This window comes from Opisthocomus hoazin, chromosome 12 (assembly GCF_030867145.1).
Source record: "Opisthocomus hoazin isolate bOpiHoa1 chromosome 12, bOpiHoa1.hap1, whole genome shotgun sequence".
Lineage (NCBI taxonomy): Eukaryota > Metazoa > Chordata > Aves > Opisthocomiformes > Opisthocomidae > Opisthocomus > Opisthocomus hoazin.
Window position 1 is genome coordinate 23,192,076 of NC_134425.1, and position 14,387 is coordinate 23,206,462.

General features: G+C 68.7%; 2 protein-coding genes across 3 annotated transcripts; one reads left to right on the forward strand and one right to left on the reverse strand.

The window, feature by feature from the left end:
• Positions 1–1,716: 1,716 nt before the first annotated feature.
• LOC142362808 (chymotrypsinogen 2-like) lies at positions 1,717–4,438 on the forward strand. The gene is made up of 3 exons (XM_075433429.1): positions 1,717–1,911; positions 3,190–3,382; positions 4,137–4,438. The coding sequence occupies exons 1-3, from the start codon at positions 1,717–1,719 to the stop codon at positions 4,436–4,438; spliced, it is 690 nt and encodes a 229-aa protein (XP_075289544.1).
• A 1,379-nt stretch (positions 4,439–5,817) lies between these two features.
• On the reverse strand, positions 5,818–11,984 carry BCAR1 (BCAR1 scaffold protein, Cas family member). 2 transcript variants are annotated; one of them, XM_075434244.1, is made up of 7 exons: positions 11,904–11,984; positions 10,595–11,278; positions 9,647–9,808; positions 8,813–8,917; positions 7,262–8,416; positions 7,002–7,091; positions 5,818–6,736 (listed from the first exon to the last, which is right to left on the reverse strand). In XM_075434244.1, exons 1-7 carry the CDS (start codon positions 11,913–11,915, stop codon positions 6,221–6,223), a joined length of 2,724 nt encoding a protein of 907 aa, XP_075290359.1. In that variant the 5' UTR covers positions 11,916–11,984; the 3' UTR covers positions 5,818–6,220. The 2 variants fall into 2 exon arrangements, with proteins under 2 accessions (XP_075290359.1, XP_075290358.1); XM_075434243.1 differs by lacking the exon at positions 11,904–11,984 and having other exon boundaries at positions 10,595–11,464.
• Between the last annotated feature and the right edge of the window lie 2,403 nt (positions 11,985–14,387).

The window sequence follows — 14,387 nt, forward strand, 5'->3', positions numbered from 1 at the left end:
CTGTGTCCCTGCGCTCGGCCACAGGTCCCCGCACCCGGGTGTCCTCAGGGGAGGCCACACGGCCCCCTGTCGCCTGCCCGCCGGCCAGGGGTGCCCCTGTCCATCTGTCCCCACGCCTGCCTGGGTGTCCTCAGGGGAGACAACATGTCCCCAGGCCTCCTGCCCCCCTCGGCTGGGGGTCCCCAAGCCCAGCTGCGTGTCCCCGTGCCTGCTCTATGTCCCCGGGCTGGCCCAGAGACTCCGGGTGGCCCCCGGCATCCCCATCCCCATGCCCAGCTCTGTGTCCCCCAGCCCCCTGTCCCCATGCGCAGCCCCGTGTCCCCCAGCCCCCTGTCCCCACGACCAGTCCTGTGTCCCCATGGCCAGCCCTGTGTCCCCATGCCCAGCCCCATGTCCCCCAGCCCCATGTCCCCCAGCCCCGTGTCCCCCAGGTCCCTTTCCCTATGCCCAGCCCCATGTCCCCTGGATCCCTGAACCCATGCCCAGCCCCTTGTCCCCCAGCCCCGTGTGCCCGCTCAGCCAGGTGTCCCCTGTCCCCATGCCCAGCCCCGTGTCCCCTGGACCCCTGTCCCCTTGCTCAGCCCCATGTCCCCTGTCCTTGTGTCCCCATGCCCAGCCCCATGTCCCCTGGACCCCTGTCCCCATGCCCAGCCCTGTGTCCCCCAGCCCCCCCATCCCCACACCCAGCCCTGTGTCCCCACTCAGCCAGGTGTCCCCTGGCCCGCAGCAGTGTCCCCATGCCCAGCCCCCTGTCCCCTCCACGTCTCCCCCAGCCATCCAGCTGCCCCGCGCCCCCCTGTCCCGGTGCCGCAGCGCGGACGCGGTGCGGTGGCCCTGGCAGCGTTTATTGCCAGCCTCGGCCGCCAAGATGGAGTCGATCCCGTCGAGGAGCTCGGTGACGGACACCCCTCAGGAGAAGGGGACCGGGGACCCCCTGGGCACTCGACCTCCAAGACAAGGGGGACCTGGACCCACAGGGCTCCTGTGTCTGGGGGTCCCCACAGGCACACGGCCCCATGCTGGCGCTACCTCCTCGATGCGGGGCACAGGCAGCTCTGGGACGGGGGCTCTGGTCACCCCAGCCCCGTTGGCCCCCCGCTGCCACCACCCCCCTGAGCCCTTCGCCTGCCCCACCAAGCCCCCGGCCCCACACACTGTCCATGGAGAGGGTGGCACGGGCACAGGCTGCTCAGGCCGGCAGTGGAGCCTCCATCCATGGAGGTACTCAGAAGCCACCTGCGCATGGTCCCTGGGTGATCCTGCTGGGACTGTGCCAGGTAAGCTCCAAGCTCCTCACCAACCTCAGCCACCCTCTGACCAGTGACCGACTGCCCCATGCACCAGGCCAAGGAGAACACTGAAGCCAGCACTTAGACCCCACCAGTGCCGTCCTACAGCCCTGGCCAAGGTCACTGCCTCCAGGTGCCACCCTCCCAGGCTGTCACGAGGGCCCTTGGCTGGTGCCGGAGCACCCCGGTGCCCACCAGCACCCGGGGCTTGGTCCGCAGAGCTCTTCCCAGCCTGTTCCTGGGATGGGACATGGAGTTGCCACTTGTTCCCAGGGCCAGGGCTGAGTGATGGCCAAGGTGCCAGGGCTGTCACTGTGCTGGTGGCACCATGCCGGGTGCCACGCTATCTCCCAGGACGCGATGGCAAGGCCAGCGGTGGGGATAAGAGGCGCCGAGCCCCGGGCAGGGTCTGCCCCAACCAGTAGCGATGGCTTTGCTGTGGCTGCCGAGCTGCCTGGCGCTGGCGGGCTCTGCCCATGCCACCCTCTCCGTGGACAGTGCGTGGGGCCGGGGGCTTGGTGGGGCAGATGAAGGGCTCGAGGGGGCAGCGGCAGCCAGAGGGCACGGGGCTGGAGTGACCAGAGCCCCCGTCCCAGGGATGCCTGTGCCCCGCATCGAGGAGGTACCGCCAGCACAGGGCTGTGTGCCTGTGGGGACCCCCAGCCATGGGAGCCCTGCGGGTCCGGGTCCCCCTTGTCGTGGAGGTCGAGTGCCCAGGGGGTCCCCGGTCCCCTTACCCTGAGGCTCAGGGTCCCTGGGGTGTCCGCGGTGCCCCGCATCCCTGGGCTGGGGTCTCCTGGGTGTCCTGGCTCCTCCTCACCCCTCGGGTCGAGTCCCCAGGGTGTCCCCAGGTCCCCGAAGGGACAGGGGGGGTCAGGAACCCAGGGCCCCTTTCGTCCCTGCAGGTGATGTGACCTGGGGGGTCCCTGCTCCCCAGTGCCCCCGGGCTGGGGGCTGCGCTGCGGGGCCCTGGGCAGCCCCGAGCTCCCCGGCCAGCAGCAGCCCCGGGTGCGACAAGGGCTTTTTGGTGGCCCCATCGTCCTGAGCCTGGGGACTGGCCCCTGCTCCCTGGCACCCTTCGGTACCTGGGGTTGTCACCTGCTCTCTGGGTGCGCCTCAGCCAGGGGTTTGGGGTTTGCTTCCCCCGGGGTCCCCCCAAGTCCCTGTTGGTGGCCCTGCCACCATCTGCCCCCGCGGTTGGGATCTGCTCCCCAGGTCCCTTCCACCCCAGGACTTGGGGTCTGCTCCCTCGGGTCCCCATGAGTCCCCGCTGCTTCCCTGCTCCCCTGTGCTGGGAGCTGCACCCCTGAGACCCCATCTGCCCGGGACCCACAGGGCTGTTTCCTGGGACCCCCAGCAAGGTCCGCGTCAGTCCCTGGGGTCCCCATCTGTCCCCCAGGAACCCATCAGTCCCTGAAGTCTCCATCAGTCCCTGGGACCCCCACCAGTCTTCAAGGTCCCCATCAGTCCCTGGGACCCCCATCAGTCTCCAAGGTCCCCGTCAGTCCCTGGGGTCCCCGTCTGTCCCCCAGGAACCCATTAGTCCCTGGAGTCTCCGTCAGTCCCTGGGACCCCCACCAGTCTCCAAGGTCCCTGTCCGTCCCTGGGGTCCCCGTCTGTCCCCCAGGAACCCATCAGTCCCTGGAGTCCCCATCAGTCCCCGGGACCCCCATCAGTCTCCAAGATCCCGTCAGTCCCTGGGGTCCCCATCAGTCCCTGGGACCCCTGCCAGTCTCCAAGATCCCTGTCAGTCCCTGTGACCCCCATCAGTCTCCAAGGTCTCCGTCAGTCCCCACGGAACCCATCAGTCTCCATTGTCCCTGTCAGTCCCCGTGGAGCCCTCGGTGCCTGGCACCCTGGCTGGGAGTGCAGGCGCTGAGAGTGGTGCCACCTGCTCCAGGTCTTCAAGAACCCCAAATTCAACATGCTGACGACCCGCGACGACATCACCCTGCTCAAACTGGCCACCCCAGCGCAGCTGTCGGCACATGTGTCGCCCGCCTGCCTGCCCCAGGCCACCGACAACTTCCCGGGGGGCCTGACCTGCGTCACCACCGGCTGGGGGCTCACGGACCCCAATGGTACCGCTACCTGCCTGTCCCCAGCCCCCTCCCTGTCCCCAGCCCCATACCCGTGCTCATCCCCATTCCTGTCCCTATCCCCATCCTCATCCGCATCCCCAGCCCCATCCCTGTCCCCAGCCCCATGCCCACCCATCTCGCCATTCCTGTTCCCATCCTCATCCTTGTCCTCATCCCTGTCCTCATCTTCATCCTCGTCCTTGTCCCCATCCCTGTCCCTAGCCCCATGCCTGCCCTTATCCCCCTTCCTGGACCCATCCTCATCCTCATCCTCATCCTCATCCTCATCCTCATCCTCATCCTCATCCTCTTCCCTGTCCCTATCCCCATCCCCATCCTCATCCTTATGCCCATCCCCTTCCTCATCCCCATCTCCAATTCCCATCCCTTTCCTCATCCTCATCCTGATCCCCATCCCTGTCCTCCATCCTCATCCTCATACCCCATCCTAATACTCACCCCCAAACCCCACACCTGACCCATTCCCGTCCCCATCTCCATCCCCATCCCCATCCCGCTCTCCTCTTCATCCGTGTCTTGATTTCCATTCCCATCCCCTGTCCTCATCCTCATCCTGACCCCCATCCCAATCCTCCATCCTCATCCTCATACCCCATCCTAATACCCACCCCCAATCCCCACACCCATCCCATTCCCATCCCCATCCTCATCCCCAACCCGCCCTCCTTCCCATCCCAGTCCCACCCCCGTCCCCAGTTGCCGTGCGGGCGCTGGTGCGGCCCCTCTCGCCCGCAGCCTCTTCAAGCCGCGGTGCTGCAGCAGGTGGCCCTGCCCCTGCTCACCAATGCCCAGCGCAGGCAGTACTGGGGGTACTGCGTTGCCGACGTGATGGTGGGCGCCGACGGTGCCTCCTCCTGCATGGTGGGTGCCCCTGGCCCCCCGCGGGGTGACTCTGGGGGCCCGCTGCTGTGCCAGAAGGACGACGCCTGGATCCTGGCGGGCATCGTCTCCTGGGGCAGCAGCACCAGCGACCCCAGCGTGCCCGGCGTCTACGCCCGCATCACCGAGCTCCTCAACAGGATCGACTCCATCTTGGTGGCCAACTGAGGCAGGTAACGAACGCTGCCAGGCCCACTGCGCTGCTTCCTCGCTGTGGCACCAGGACGGGCAGGTGCAGGGCAGCTGGGGGACACGTGGAGGGGACAGGGGCTGGGCATGGGGACAGGGGTCCAGGGGACATGGAGCTGGGCATGGGGACACAGGACTGGGGGACATGGGGCTGGGCATGGGGACAGGGGACACCTGGCTGAGTGGGGACACAGGGCTGGGCATGGGGACAGGGGTCCAGGGGACACAGAGCTGGGCATGGGGACACAGGACTGGGGGACATGGGGCTGGGCATGGGGATTGGGGTCCAGGGGACACAGTGCTGGGCATGTGGATGGGGGTCCAGGGGCCACCCAGAGGCCCAGGGCTGTGTGTTCTCCTCCGGGCTCCGGGCCAGCCACAGGGACACAGAGAGCAGGCATGGGGACATGTGGCCGAGCTTGGGGACCCCCAGCCGAGGGGGGCAGGAGGGCTGGGGACATGTGGCCTGCCCCGGGGACTCCGGTCACACACCAGGCGTGGGGACATGGGGCCAGGCGTGGGGCACGCAGCCTTCCACGGGGACACCCAGCCCGGTGTGGGGACACCGCGGTGGACACGTGGGGCTGCGGTCATCTGCGGGACCCCAGGCCAGGCATGGGGACCCCCTTGGTGGGAGCTGGAGGCACAGGGAGTCCATCCACACGGTGGGACCAGCGCCCAAGGAGGTCCCAAGGATGGGAACGGGTGCCCTGGACCAGGGATGCAGGGACTGTGGATGGGTGCCCGCGGTGCCGACTGGGGAAGGTCAGCCGGGTGGGCTGGGGGTCTGCTGGGGGGCCTGGGGCGAGGGATGGGGGGAAGCAGGGCTGTCCTGGGGTTTGGGATGGATGGATACCCATGGAGGGATACCCAGGACATGAAATGGGTGCCCAGGGCTGCCACGGTCCCCGTCCCAAAGCTCCCAGCAGCCTGATACACCGCCCTGGCCCCCAGACACCCCTGTCTCCACCCCTGGGGGTCAGGCACCCCTCACCCACCCCTAAACCCCTTGGCACCCGCACCCTCCACGCGCCGTGCTGCCTTTTGCGGGGACACAGGGCCCCCCAGCCCCTCCCCCGAGCACGCACACGCAGACACCCAGGAGATCGGGGGTGGGGGGGGAGTTTCTAGGCAAATCTTTATGCTGCTGGGGGGCAGGGGGCTGAGTTTCGGGGGGCCGCGCCGCCACAGCTCTGGGAACCAGCAGACGCTTCCTCTGTCTTCAAAAGGCACCAGTTTCGGTCTGCGTTTCCGTTACAGCTGGAAAACCCGAGCCGTGAGAACGCGCGGGTGGGACCCCTCCCGCCCCAGCCCCCCCCCCACCGCGGACCCCTCTCCACAGCCCCCAGGGAGACAGCACACCCCCTCCCTGCCCCACCGTCCCACCCCGAGGGCTGGCTTCCATGCCGCGACCATCCGCCGGCCGCCGGAGACTGCTCCGGAGCCCCCCGTGAGCGGAGCACCCGTGGCATCGCCCCAAATCGTCCCCACAGGGACACGGCCCCACGGCCGGTGGCTCTGCGCGGAGAGGTGACGGCGGGGAGGGAGCTTCACTTCGTTAGGGGCACGGCTCCGACACCACTCCTGGTCCCCGGCGAGAGGGATGAAGGAGAGGAGGCTGGGGGACGATGGCCGCAGCCCCTCATCCCTCTACCAGTCTCTATGTACACGTCGAGGGCTCTCGTGGTGCTGGTGGTGGTGGGGACACGTGTCTGGGGCTGGGGTGGTGGCCACGGAGAGGGCAGAAGGAGCCCGGGGCCATCACACGGCCGCCAGCTGGCCCAGCACCATCCTGAACTGCTGCGTGCTGTTGGCGAGGTCCTTGACGCGCTCCACCATGTCCTTGGAGGCAGCAGGAGACGGGTAGTGGAGCGCGGCCGCCTTGGTGCTCACCACGATCTCCTTGAGCATCTGGCAGAGGAGGTTGCTGTAGTGCATCACCTTGTGCTGGACGTCCTGGGCCTTGGCCTGGCGGGACAGCGTGTCCCCGATGAAGACCAGCTTGTGGGCGCTGAGGATGATGAACTTGCTGTGTGCCACGAAGATCTTGGGGGGTTGGTTGGTGCTGACAGCGGTGAAGAAGGCGTCGACGGCGTTGGTGAGCGTGGTGAGGTTGGCCTCGCACTGCTCCAGGTAGAAGAGGACGAGCTGGCGGTCAGCCGGACACAGGGCCCCGCCGCCCCGCGCTGGGCCATAGTGCTGGGGGGGGCTCCAGTTGGACAGGTCGCTGTCGATGGGGCGCGTCACCTCCTGCTCCAGCCGCTCGAACTGCTTCAGCTGCGGGAGGGATGGGCGTCAGGCACGGCGACCACTGATCCGGCGCCTAATCCCCTCCCCGGAGCCACCAGCATGGTGGCCGTGGCCACCCGCCTCAGGCGACACCACCAAGGGACGTGCCAGGCTCCTCTCCAGGAGCAAGGTGATGATGGCATGGGAGCCCACCACGAGGACAGCCACCCAAGAGGGGTCCCTGGACCACGGCACGGCACGGCGGCAGCCAAAACCCTGCCGCCCACCCACCCGCCCGTCGCGGCTCCGTCACCTGCTGCTGCTCCAGCTGGTCCTTGCTCTGCCGGATGATGTTGCCTTTCTCCAGCAGCTCCTTCTGGGTCTTCTCGAACTCCTCCTTGCCCTGCAAGGAAGGAAAGGGCGCGACACGGGGGTCAGCGACACCAGCCTTGTCCCCGAGCCGGGGGGGAAAAGCAAGAGGTGGGCACCAGAAGCATCGCCGCAGCCAGGGCCGCCCACCGGCTCCGTGGCGAGGAGCCACTGGCGCGGCACAGCCCCCCTGCCCGTGCCCACCTGGAGATGGACGTAGTCGTAGTCCTCCATCCAGCCGCTCTCGCTGTTCTCGTAGGGCCCGTCCGGCGACTCCTGCGCCAGCAGCTTGGGCGGGGAGGGCAGGGGCCGCGACTGGATGCTGCTGGCCTTCTCGGAGGGGTGAGGGGGCCCGTGGCCGCCGCTCTCCGCCGCCGCCGGCTTTGTCCGTTTGAAGAGGAGGGAAGCGTTGCCGTGGAGGAAGGAGGCCAGTTGCTTGGTGTCGTCGGGGACGCCGCGCGAGTGCGTGACGAAGTGCTCCAAGTCGTCCGCGCCCGGCTTGCCGCTGCTGGCCAGGGCGCTCGGCGCCCAGTGGCAAGCGTCCAGCGCTTGGCCGTGCCGTGCGAGGGCCTGGTAGACCTCCTCCATCTTCTGCAGCTGCTTGCTGAGCTTGGCGTGGAGGGAACGGTCGGAGGCCTGGGCCGCGTTGCCCACCGCCCCCCGGGCGAACTCCAGCAGGTCCCGGAGGGCCGCCCGGACGCCCTCAGCTGCCGCGCGGATGCCGGCGGCGTTGGCCTCCATCCGCTCGGGGCTGCGCCAGTTGGCGCCGATGAAGGACATGAGGTAGGAGACGGCGCCGCCGACGCCGTGCTGGAGCTTGGCCAGCGTCTCCATGGCCACGTCCAAGTCCAGGGAGAGCTCCTTGCCGGCTCCCTTGGCCGGCTCCTTGCCGGGCACCGTGTCCAGCGAGGACGTGGAGACGTTGCTGCGGGTGCTGCCGGTGCTGGAGGCCGACAGGCGCTTGGCGTCGGCGCCCTTGGCCTCGCGGTCCGCCTGCGGCGGGACGTCGTAGACGTACTCGCCCTCCGCGTCCAGGGAGCCCTTGCGCGGGGCGTGCAGGTCCCGGGGCACGTCGTACACCTCCCGGGAGGGGAAAGCTGACCCCCCCAGCTTCTTGAGGCTGGGGGGCACGTCGTAGATCTCGTGGGAGGGCGGGAGCTCGTGGGCGCCTTTCCCGGCAGCTGGCGGCACGTCGTAGACGTCCTCCGGCAAAAAGGGCTCCTGTGGGGCCAGGACGAGGGGGTGGCGGGGGGGGTCGCAGGCCTTCTGCTTGGCGAAGGCGGGGGGCACATCGTAGGTCTCGTCCCGCGCCAGCCCGTCCGGCACGTCCTTGCTCACCGAGGGCGGGACGTCGTACACCTGCGGGGACCGCGGCGGGCGCCGTCAGCGTCGCCGCACTCTGCCACGGCACGGGCCGGACCCTGGTGCCGGGTGAGCGCCAGGACTGAGCCGGGCATCCCGTGGGCACCTCTGGGGAGGCTGGTGCAGCTCTGCCGCGGCACCCCCGGCATCCCACCTGCCCTTCGGGGTGGGAATCGCAAAATCCTAGAGCATCCCGGGTTGGAAGGGACCTTGGAAGGTCATCTGGACCAACCTCATCTCCTCCCCTGGGCGAGACCACCCGGCACGCCGTCCCCCCGCGCCCCGGAGACCCCGCGTGGGTCCCAGGGGAGGTTGTCCCGGTGAAGGATTGTTCTCACCGTGGAAAACGTCTTTCCCACACGGAGGAGCCAGGAGCATCCCGGCGGCACTTACGGTTTGGTGCAGGTTCTTCTCCACGCTGGGGGGCACGTCGTAAATCTCCTGCCCCGGGTCCGGCCCGTTGGGACCCTTCACTGCCATGGGGGGGGTGTCGTAGACCTGGAGGGGGGGGGAAGGACACAGGACGGTGTCTCAGGGACAGAGCGGGCACCCACCTCCTCCCAGGTACCAGCTGAGAAGGACGAAGGCACCAGCAGCAGCCCAGAGACCCACAGCGTGCCCGGTTTTGGGTGTAATTTGCCCAGGTTTGGGTCGCAGGCTGCGCCAGAGCATTTCGCGTGCTGGATCACAGAATCGTTACGGTTGGAAAAGACCTCCGAGATCATCAAGCCCAACCGTCACCGCAACCCCACCACGCCTGCTAAACCATGTCCCAAAGTGCCACATCCAGACGTTTTCTGAACCCCTCCAGGGATGGGCACTCCCCCACTGCCTGGGCAGCCTGTGCCCACGCCTGACCACTCCTTCAGTGAAGAAATTTTTCCTCATCTCCAATCTAAACCTCCCCTGACGCAGCTTGAGGCCATTGCCTCTCGTCCCGTCGCTGGTTCCTTGGGAGAAGAGACCAATCCCCCCCTCACTACACCCTCCTGTCAGGGAGCTGTAGAGAGTGAGAAGGTCCCCCCTCAGCCTCCTCCTCTCCAGACTGAACAGCTCCAGCTCCCTCAGCCCCTCCTCATCAGACTTGTTCTCCAGCCCCCTCCCCAGCCTTGCTGCCCTTCTCTGGCCACGCTCCAGCCCCTCAATGTCCTTCTTGCAGTGAGGGGCCCAACGCTGAGCAACAGCACTTGAGGTGCGATGGAGCAAGTGACCCCCTCCCATCCTCACCTCCTGGCTGAACTGGCTCGGGACCCCCCCTCGGACCGGCGGCACGTCGTAGATCTCCTGGGAGCCGGCGGAGAGGAGGTGCCGAGGGAAATCGTACTCATCCTGCTCGCCCTTGGGGGAGTCGTAGACGTACACTTGCCCCACGCGGGTGGGCACCAGCACCTGGCAAAAGGCGGGGGGGGAGAAAAAGGACGCGGTGGGCACCACTGAGCACCCCAAAACACAACGATGGACGGAGAGAGGACGGACGCCGGATTCCGCACCAGACCGTCCGGCGCCGGACAAAAAAAACCGGTGCCCACAGGAGGGCGCTCCCCGGTCAGGCGGGCAATGCTCCTCGGATGATATCACCGGTTATTTATAGCGGCGAGCTTCGGCGAGAGACAAAGCCCAGCCGGCACGGCCGCGGCATGCGGGAGGGAGCAGCCGATTTGGGCACCGAGCCGCGGGCAGGGATCTGCCAACGCCCGCAGGGTACCTTGCCGTACCGTGGGGAGACAAGAGCGGCAAATAACCAAACCCAGAGGGTTGTGGCATCCAGCATGGGATCCCCATGTTGGGGACAGGCTGGTGGCTCACCCTTGCCTTGCCGGTAAACCCAACCGGCAAGCGCCAGCAGGCTCCCCGGCACGGCCGCGACACGCCGGCACCGGCTCCCTGCCCAAGCTCCCGGGAGGGAGAAAACAGATCAGCACCGCGCCAAGCGCCGCGGGGTCCGGCCGAGGGGCATCTCCAAGCAGCTGGGTAGTTCACACCAAGTGGGACCACCCCCCCCACCCAGTGCGCCCGCTCCTGCCAGTGCAGGGGGAAGGAAGCCCACCCAACCCCCCATGATGGGCGCAAGGGCTTTGCGCCCATCACAAAAGCCGAAGCCCCACGGCCCTGGCACCCGCTTGCCCCCGTGGACCACAGAGCACCCCGCCACCCCCCCCAAGACCCCCGTCCTACCTTTCCCTGGGACTTGTGCCCTTCCCAGCTCCTGGCGTCCAAGGACGGGGGCACCTGGTAGATGTCCTGAGCCTGACCGGTCGGGGGAGGAACCTGGTAGAGGTCCTGGGGGGGGCTGGCGGAGCCCCCGGGGTACGCCTCGGCCGCCGGGCCCAGGGAGGGAGGCACCTGGTAGATCTCCTGGCCGGGGCCGGCGTGGGGAGGCGTCTGCTTCGGGTAGGCGAGTGGCTGCTTTGCTGCGGCGGGCGGAAACTGTCCGGTGGGCGCCGGGTAGAGACCCTGCTGTCCCTTGCCGGGGACGGGCATCAGGTAGACGCTGTCCCCCTGGGCGCCGTAAGCGGGGTGCATGGGGGTGTACTGCGCGGCGGGCGCCGGCGGGGCGTAACCCCCCGGGTGGAGGTACGGCAGGGCCGGCGGCGGCACCAGCGGCTGCGCCGGTGCTTGGCCCTGCGCCGGGCTGGGCGCTTGCTGCTGCTGCTGCTGCTGCTTCTTCTCGTACATCCCGACCAGGAGCTTGAGGCGGTTCCCGGGGACGATGCCCTGGCGGCCGTGGAGCGAGCAGAGCCACCAGCCGTCCAGGCCCTGCGTGTTGCGTTCCAGCACCGTCATGATGTCTCCTTTGCGGAAGGAGAGCTCGTCCGGGGATTCGGCCACGTTGTCGTACAGCGCCTTGGCCAGGACGTTCTGTGGGAGAGCCCCGCGACGCGGCGGTGAGCCGGGCCCCGACGGCCGCTGGGCCGTCATCCCGCCGGGGGCCCGGGGGCTTCGCCGGGCTGCGGGGCCGGATCCCCCCAAGACCCCGACTCCGGCTCCGACGGCCCGGGGGCTTCACCGGGCTGGGTGACCGGATCCCCCCGACCCCCCAAGACCCCAACCCCGGCTCCGACGGCCCGGGGGGCTTCGCCGGGCTGGGTGACCGGATCCCCCCAACCCCGGCTCCGGCCGCCGCCGCCTTCCCCGTCGGAGCGCGGCCCGGCCTCACGGAGGTGCTGCCGGGAAGGGGCCGGGCCCTTCCACCTCCCCGGTGGGGGGGGACCTCCCCCACCCCCTCCCCTCCCCTCCCCTCCCCTCCCCTCCCGCCGCCGAGGAAGTGCCAGCGCGGTGAGTCAGCCGTGGCCGTCTCCACGCCGGGGCCGGGCCCCCGCCCGCCCCCGCCCCGGCCTCCGCCGCCGGGTCCCGGAGGGGGGAGGACCGCGGGGGGGGGGGGGGGCCGGGCTGCAGCCTTTCCCCTCCTCCCCCTCCGCGCCAGGGGGGGGGCCGGGACCCCGAGCGCCGCCGCCCCGCGCCCCCCCGCCGGGCCCCTGCTCACCAGGTAGTTCATCTTCCCGCGGGGGGGGCACCGGCACCGGGACCGCGACCGCGGCCGGGGGCGGGCGGCGGCGGCGGCGGCGCCGCAGGGATCAGCACCGCGCGGGGCCCGCCCGCGCCCGCCGGCCCGCCCGCTCCCATTGGCTGCGCCCGCCCGGCGGGGGGCGGGGACGGGGCGGGGCCCGGCGGGGCGGGGCGGGGCCGGGGGTGCAAAGGGCAGCGGGCGGGCGGCGGGGGGGCGGGGCGTGTGCGGGGGAGGGGGTAAAGGGGGCGCGGAGGGTGTGTAACGGAGGTGTAACAGGGTGGCAAAGGGCGTGTAATGGGGGTGTAATGGGGGTGTGATGGGAGTGGAAAGGGGGTGTAACGGGGTGCAAAGGGTGTGTAATGGGAGTGTAATGAGTGTGCAAAGGGTTATGGGTAGAACAGGGGTGCGAGGGGTGTGTAATGGGTGTGCAAAGGGTGTGCAGCGCATGCGCAAGGGGTGATGGTGTAACGGGTGCAAAGGGTAATGAGAGTGCAAGCGGTGTGTAATGGGTGCGCAAAGGGTAATGGGTGCAATGGGAGTGTAAGGGGTGTGCAACGGGTAATGGGGGTGCAAGAGGTGTGTAACAGGTGTGCAAATGGTAATGGGGCGCAAAGGGTGTGAAATGGGTGTGCAAAGGGTAATAGGTGTGAGGGGCATGTAACAGGTGTGCAAAGGGTGTGTAACGGGTGTGCAAAAGGTGTGTAACAAGTGTGCAAAGGGTAGTGGGGGTGTAACGGGGGTGCAAAGGGTAATGGGGGTGCGAGGGGTGTGTAATAGGTGGGCAAAGGGTAATGGGTTTGTAATGGATGTGCAAAGGGTAATGGGGGTGCAATGGGGGTGCAAGGGGTGTGCAATCGGTGCAAAGGGTGTGTAATGGGGGTGCAAAGGGTAACAGGGGTGCAAGGGGCTTGTAATGTGGGTGCAAAGGGGGTGTAATGGGGATGCAAGGGGTGTGTAATGGGGGTGCAAAGGGTAACGGGGGTGCAACGGGGGTGTGCAAGGGGCATGTGACCGGTAATGGGTGTGTAACAGGTGTGTAAGGAGTGTGTGATGGGTGTGCAAAGGGTAAAGGGTGTGCAATGGGTGACCAAAGGGTAACGAGCGTGCAAAGGGTGTGCAGCAGGCACGGGGGGGAGTCCCGGGGGTCTCTGACATCTGACAGAGCTCTGGGGGGTCGGGGGTGCACTGGGGGCGTAGCGGGGGTATGGGGCCGGCTGACGGGTGTGAGACGGGGGTGCAAGTGGGTGGTGTGGGTGTGTAACGGGGGGTGCAACAGGAGTGCTACAGGGGTGTAAGGGGGGGGTTACAGGGGTGTAAGGGGGGGGTTACAGGGGTGTAACGGCCTTCCAGCGCAGACCAGTGTGTGCAGCAGGGGCTGTGTGTGTGCAAAGCGTGTGGCGGGCGTGTGGCGGGTTCTGGGCAGGCAGCGGTGCACGCCGGGCAGGGGGGGTGCAGCGGGGAGCACGAGGGGCAGGCACTGGGCGGGGGGGCGATCATGGGGGGGTCCCCAGTCCCACCTGGGGGTGGCAGCGGGACCGGACCCCGGCCTTGAAACCCTTTGTCCCTTCTCTGCGTTCCCCCAGCTGCATGGCCTGCACACCACGGCACATCATGGCATGCCACGGCACAGCATGCTGCACCATGGCACAGCATGGCGCACCACGGCATGCCTGGCACACCACGGTACACCATGGCACACCATGGCACACCATGGCATGCCTGGCATAGCCTGGCACACCACGGCACACCATGGCACGCCAAAGCATGCCAACACACCCCATGGCACCCCACGGCACGCGGCACCCCACGGTATGCCATGGCACATCATGGCACACCACGGCACATCATGGCACGCCACGGCACAGCATGGCGCACCATGGCATTCCTGGCACCCCACGGCATGCCACAGCACGCCCGGCACACGGCGGCAGCCAGCACGCTGCCCACCCGGCCTGTTCCAACAGCCCGGCCACGTGGCCCGCAGCCGCCCCGACGGCCGGCGAGCCCCGGCTTGCTGCCGCCGCACGCTGAGCCGCGCTCCCTGCCTGCAGCTCCGGCGCTGCCAGCGTCTGCACGGAGCCAGGCGGGCGGCCGCGGGGCTCCCCGTGAGCTGCAGGGGCGTGCAGGGAGCCAAGGGAAGGCAGACGAGGGGTCCCCGGCAGCCCCGTGGGGATGCGTGCTGTGAGAGCCGCGGGGCTGGCGAGCGAGCGGCGCTTGCCGCGGCAGGCCTGGCGCGCACCTCGGCCGTGCACGTGCTCCCCGAGAACGGCCACCACCGTCCCCCGGCACTGGCAACCTCCCCGCGCCCTCCCCAGGGCATCGCCGGCGGGAGGGGAAACTGAGGCACGGCCACGGTGAGGAGACATCCGGCGGCAGGGCTGCGGTCGCGCCCGCAAACCGCGGCGGGCGCAGCTGGAGGGCTGTGGTTTCCTCTTGCTGGGGACAGCGCGGGGACCGAGC

Excerpts from the sequence above, each read along its gene's own strand:
- BCAR1 (XM_075434243.1), bottom strand. The coding sequence starts at position 11,338 with ATGACGGCCCAGCGGCCGTCGGGGCCCGGCTCACCGCCGCGTCGCGGG. Across the intron at positions 9,809-10,594 it reads GGCACAAGTCCCAGGGAAAG|GTGCTGGTGCCCACCCGCGT; the intron begins GTAGGACGGGGG and ends GCCTTTTGCCAG. Across the intron at positions 8,417-8,812 it reads AGAAGAACCTGCACCAAACC|GTGTACGACGTCCCGCCCTC; the intron begins GTAAGTGCCGCC and ends CGGTCCCCGCAG.
- LOC142362808 (XM_075433429.1), top strand. The coding sequence starts at position 1,717 with ATGGCTTTGCTGTGGCTGCCGAGCTGCCTGGCGCTGGCGGGCTCTGCC. Across the intron at positions 1,912-3,189 it reads CTGTGCCCCGCATCGAGGAG|GTCTTCAAGAACCCCAAATT; the intron begins GTACCGCCAGCA and ends CACCTGCTCCAG. Across the intron at positions 3,383-4,136 it reads CCCCAATGGTACCGCTACCT|CCGCGGTGCTGCAGCAGGTG; the intron begins GCCTGTCCCCAG and ends AGCCTCTTCAAG.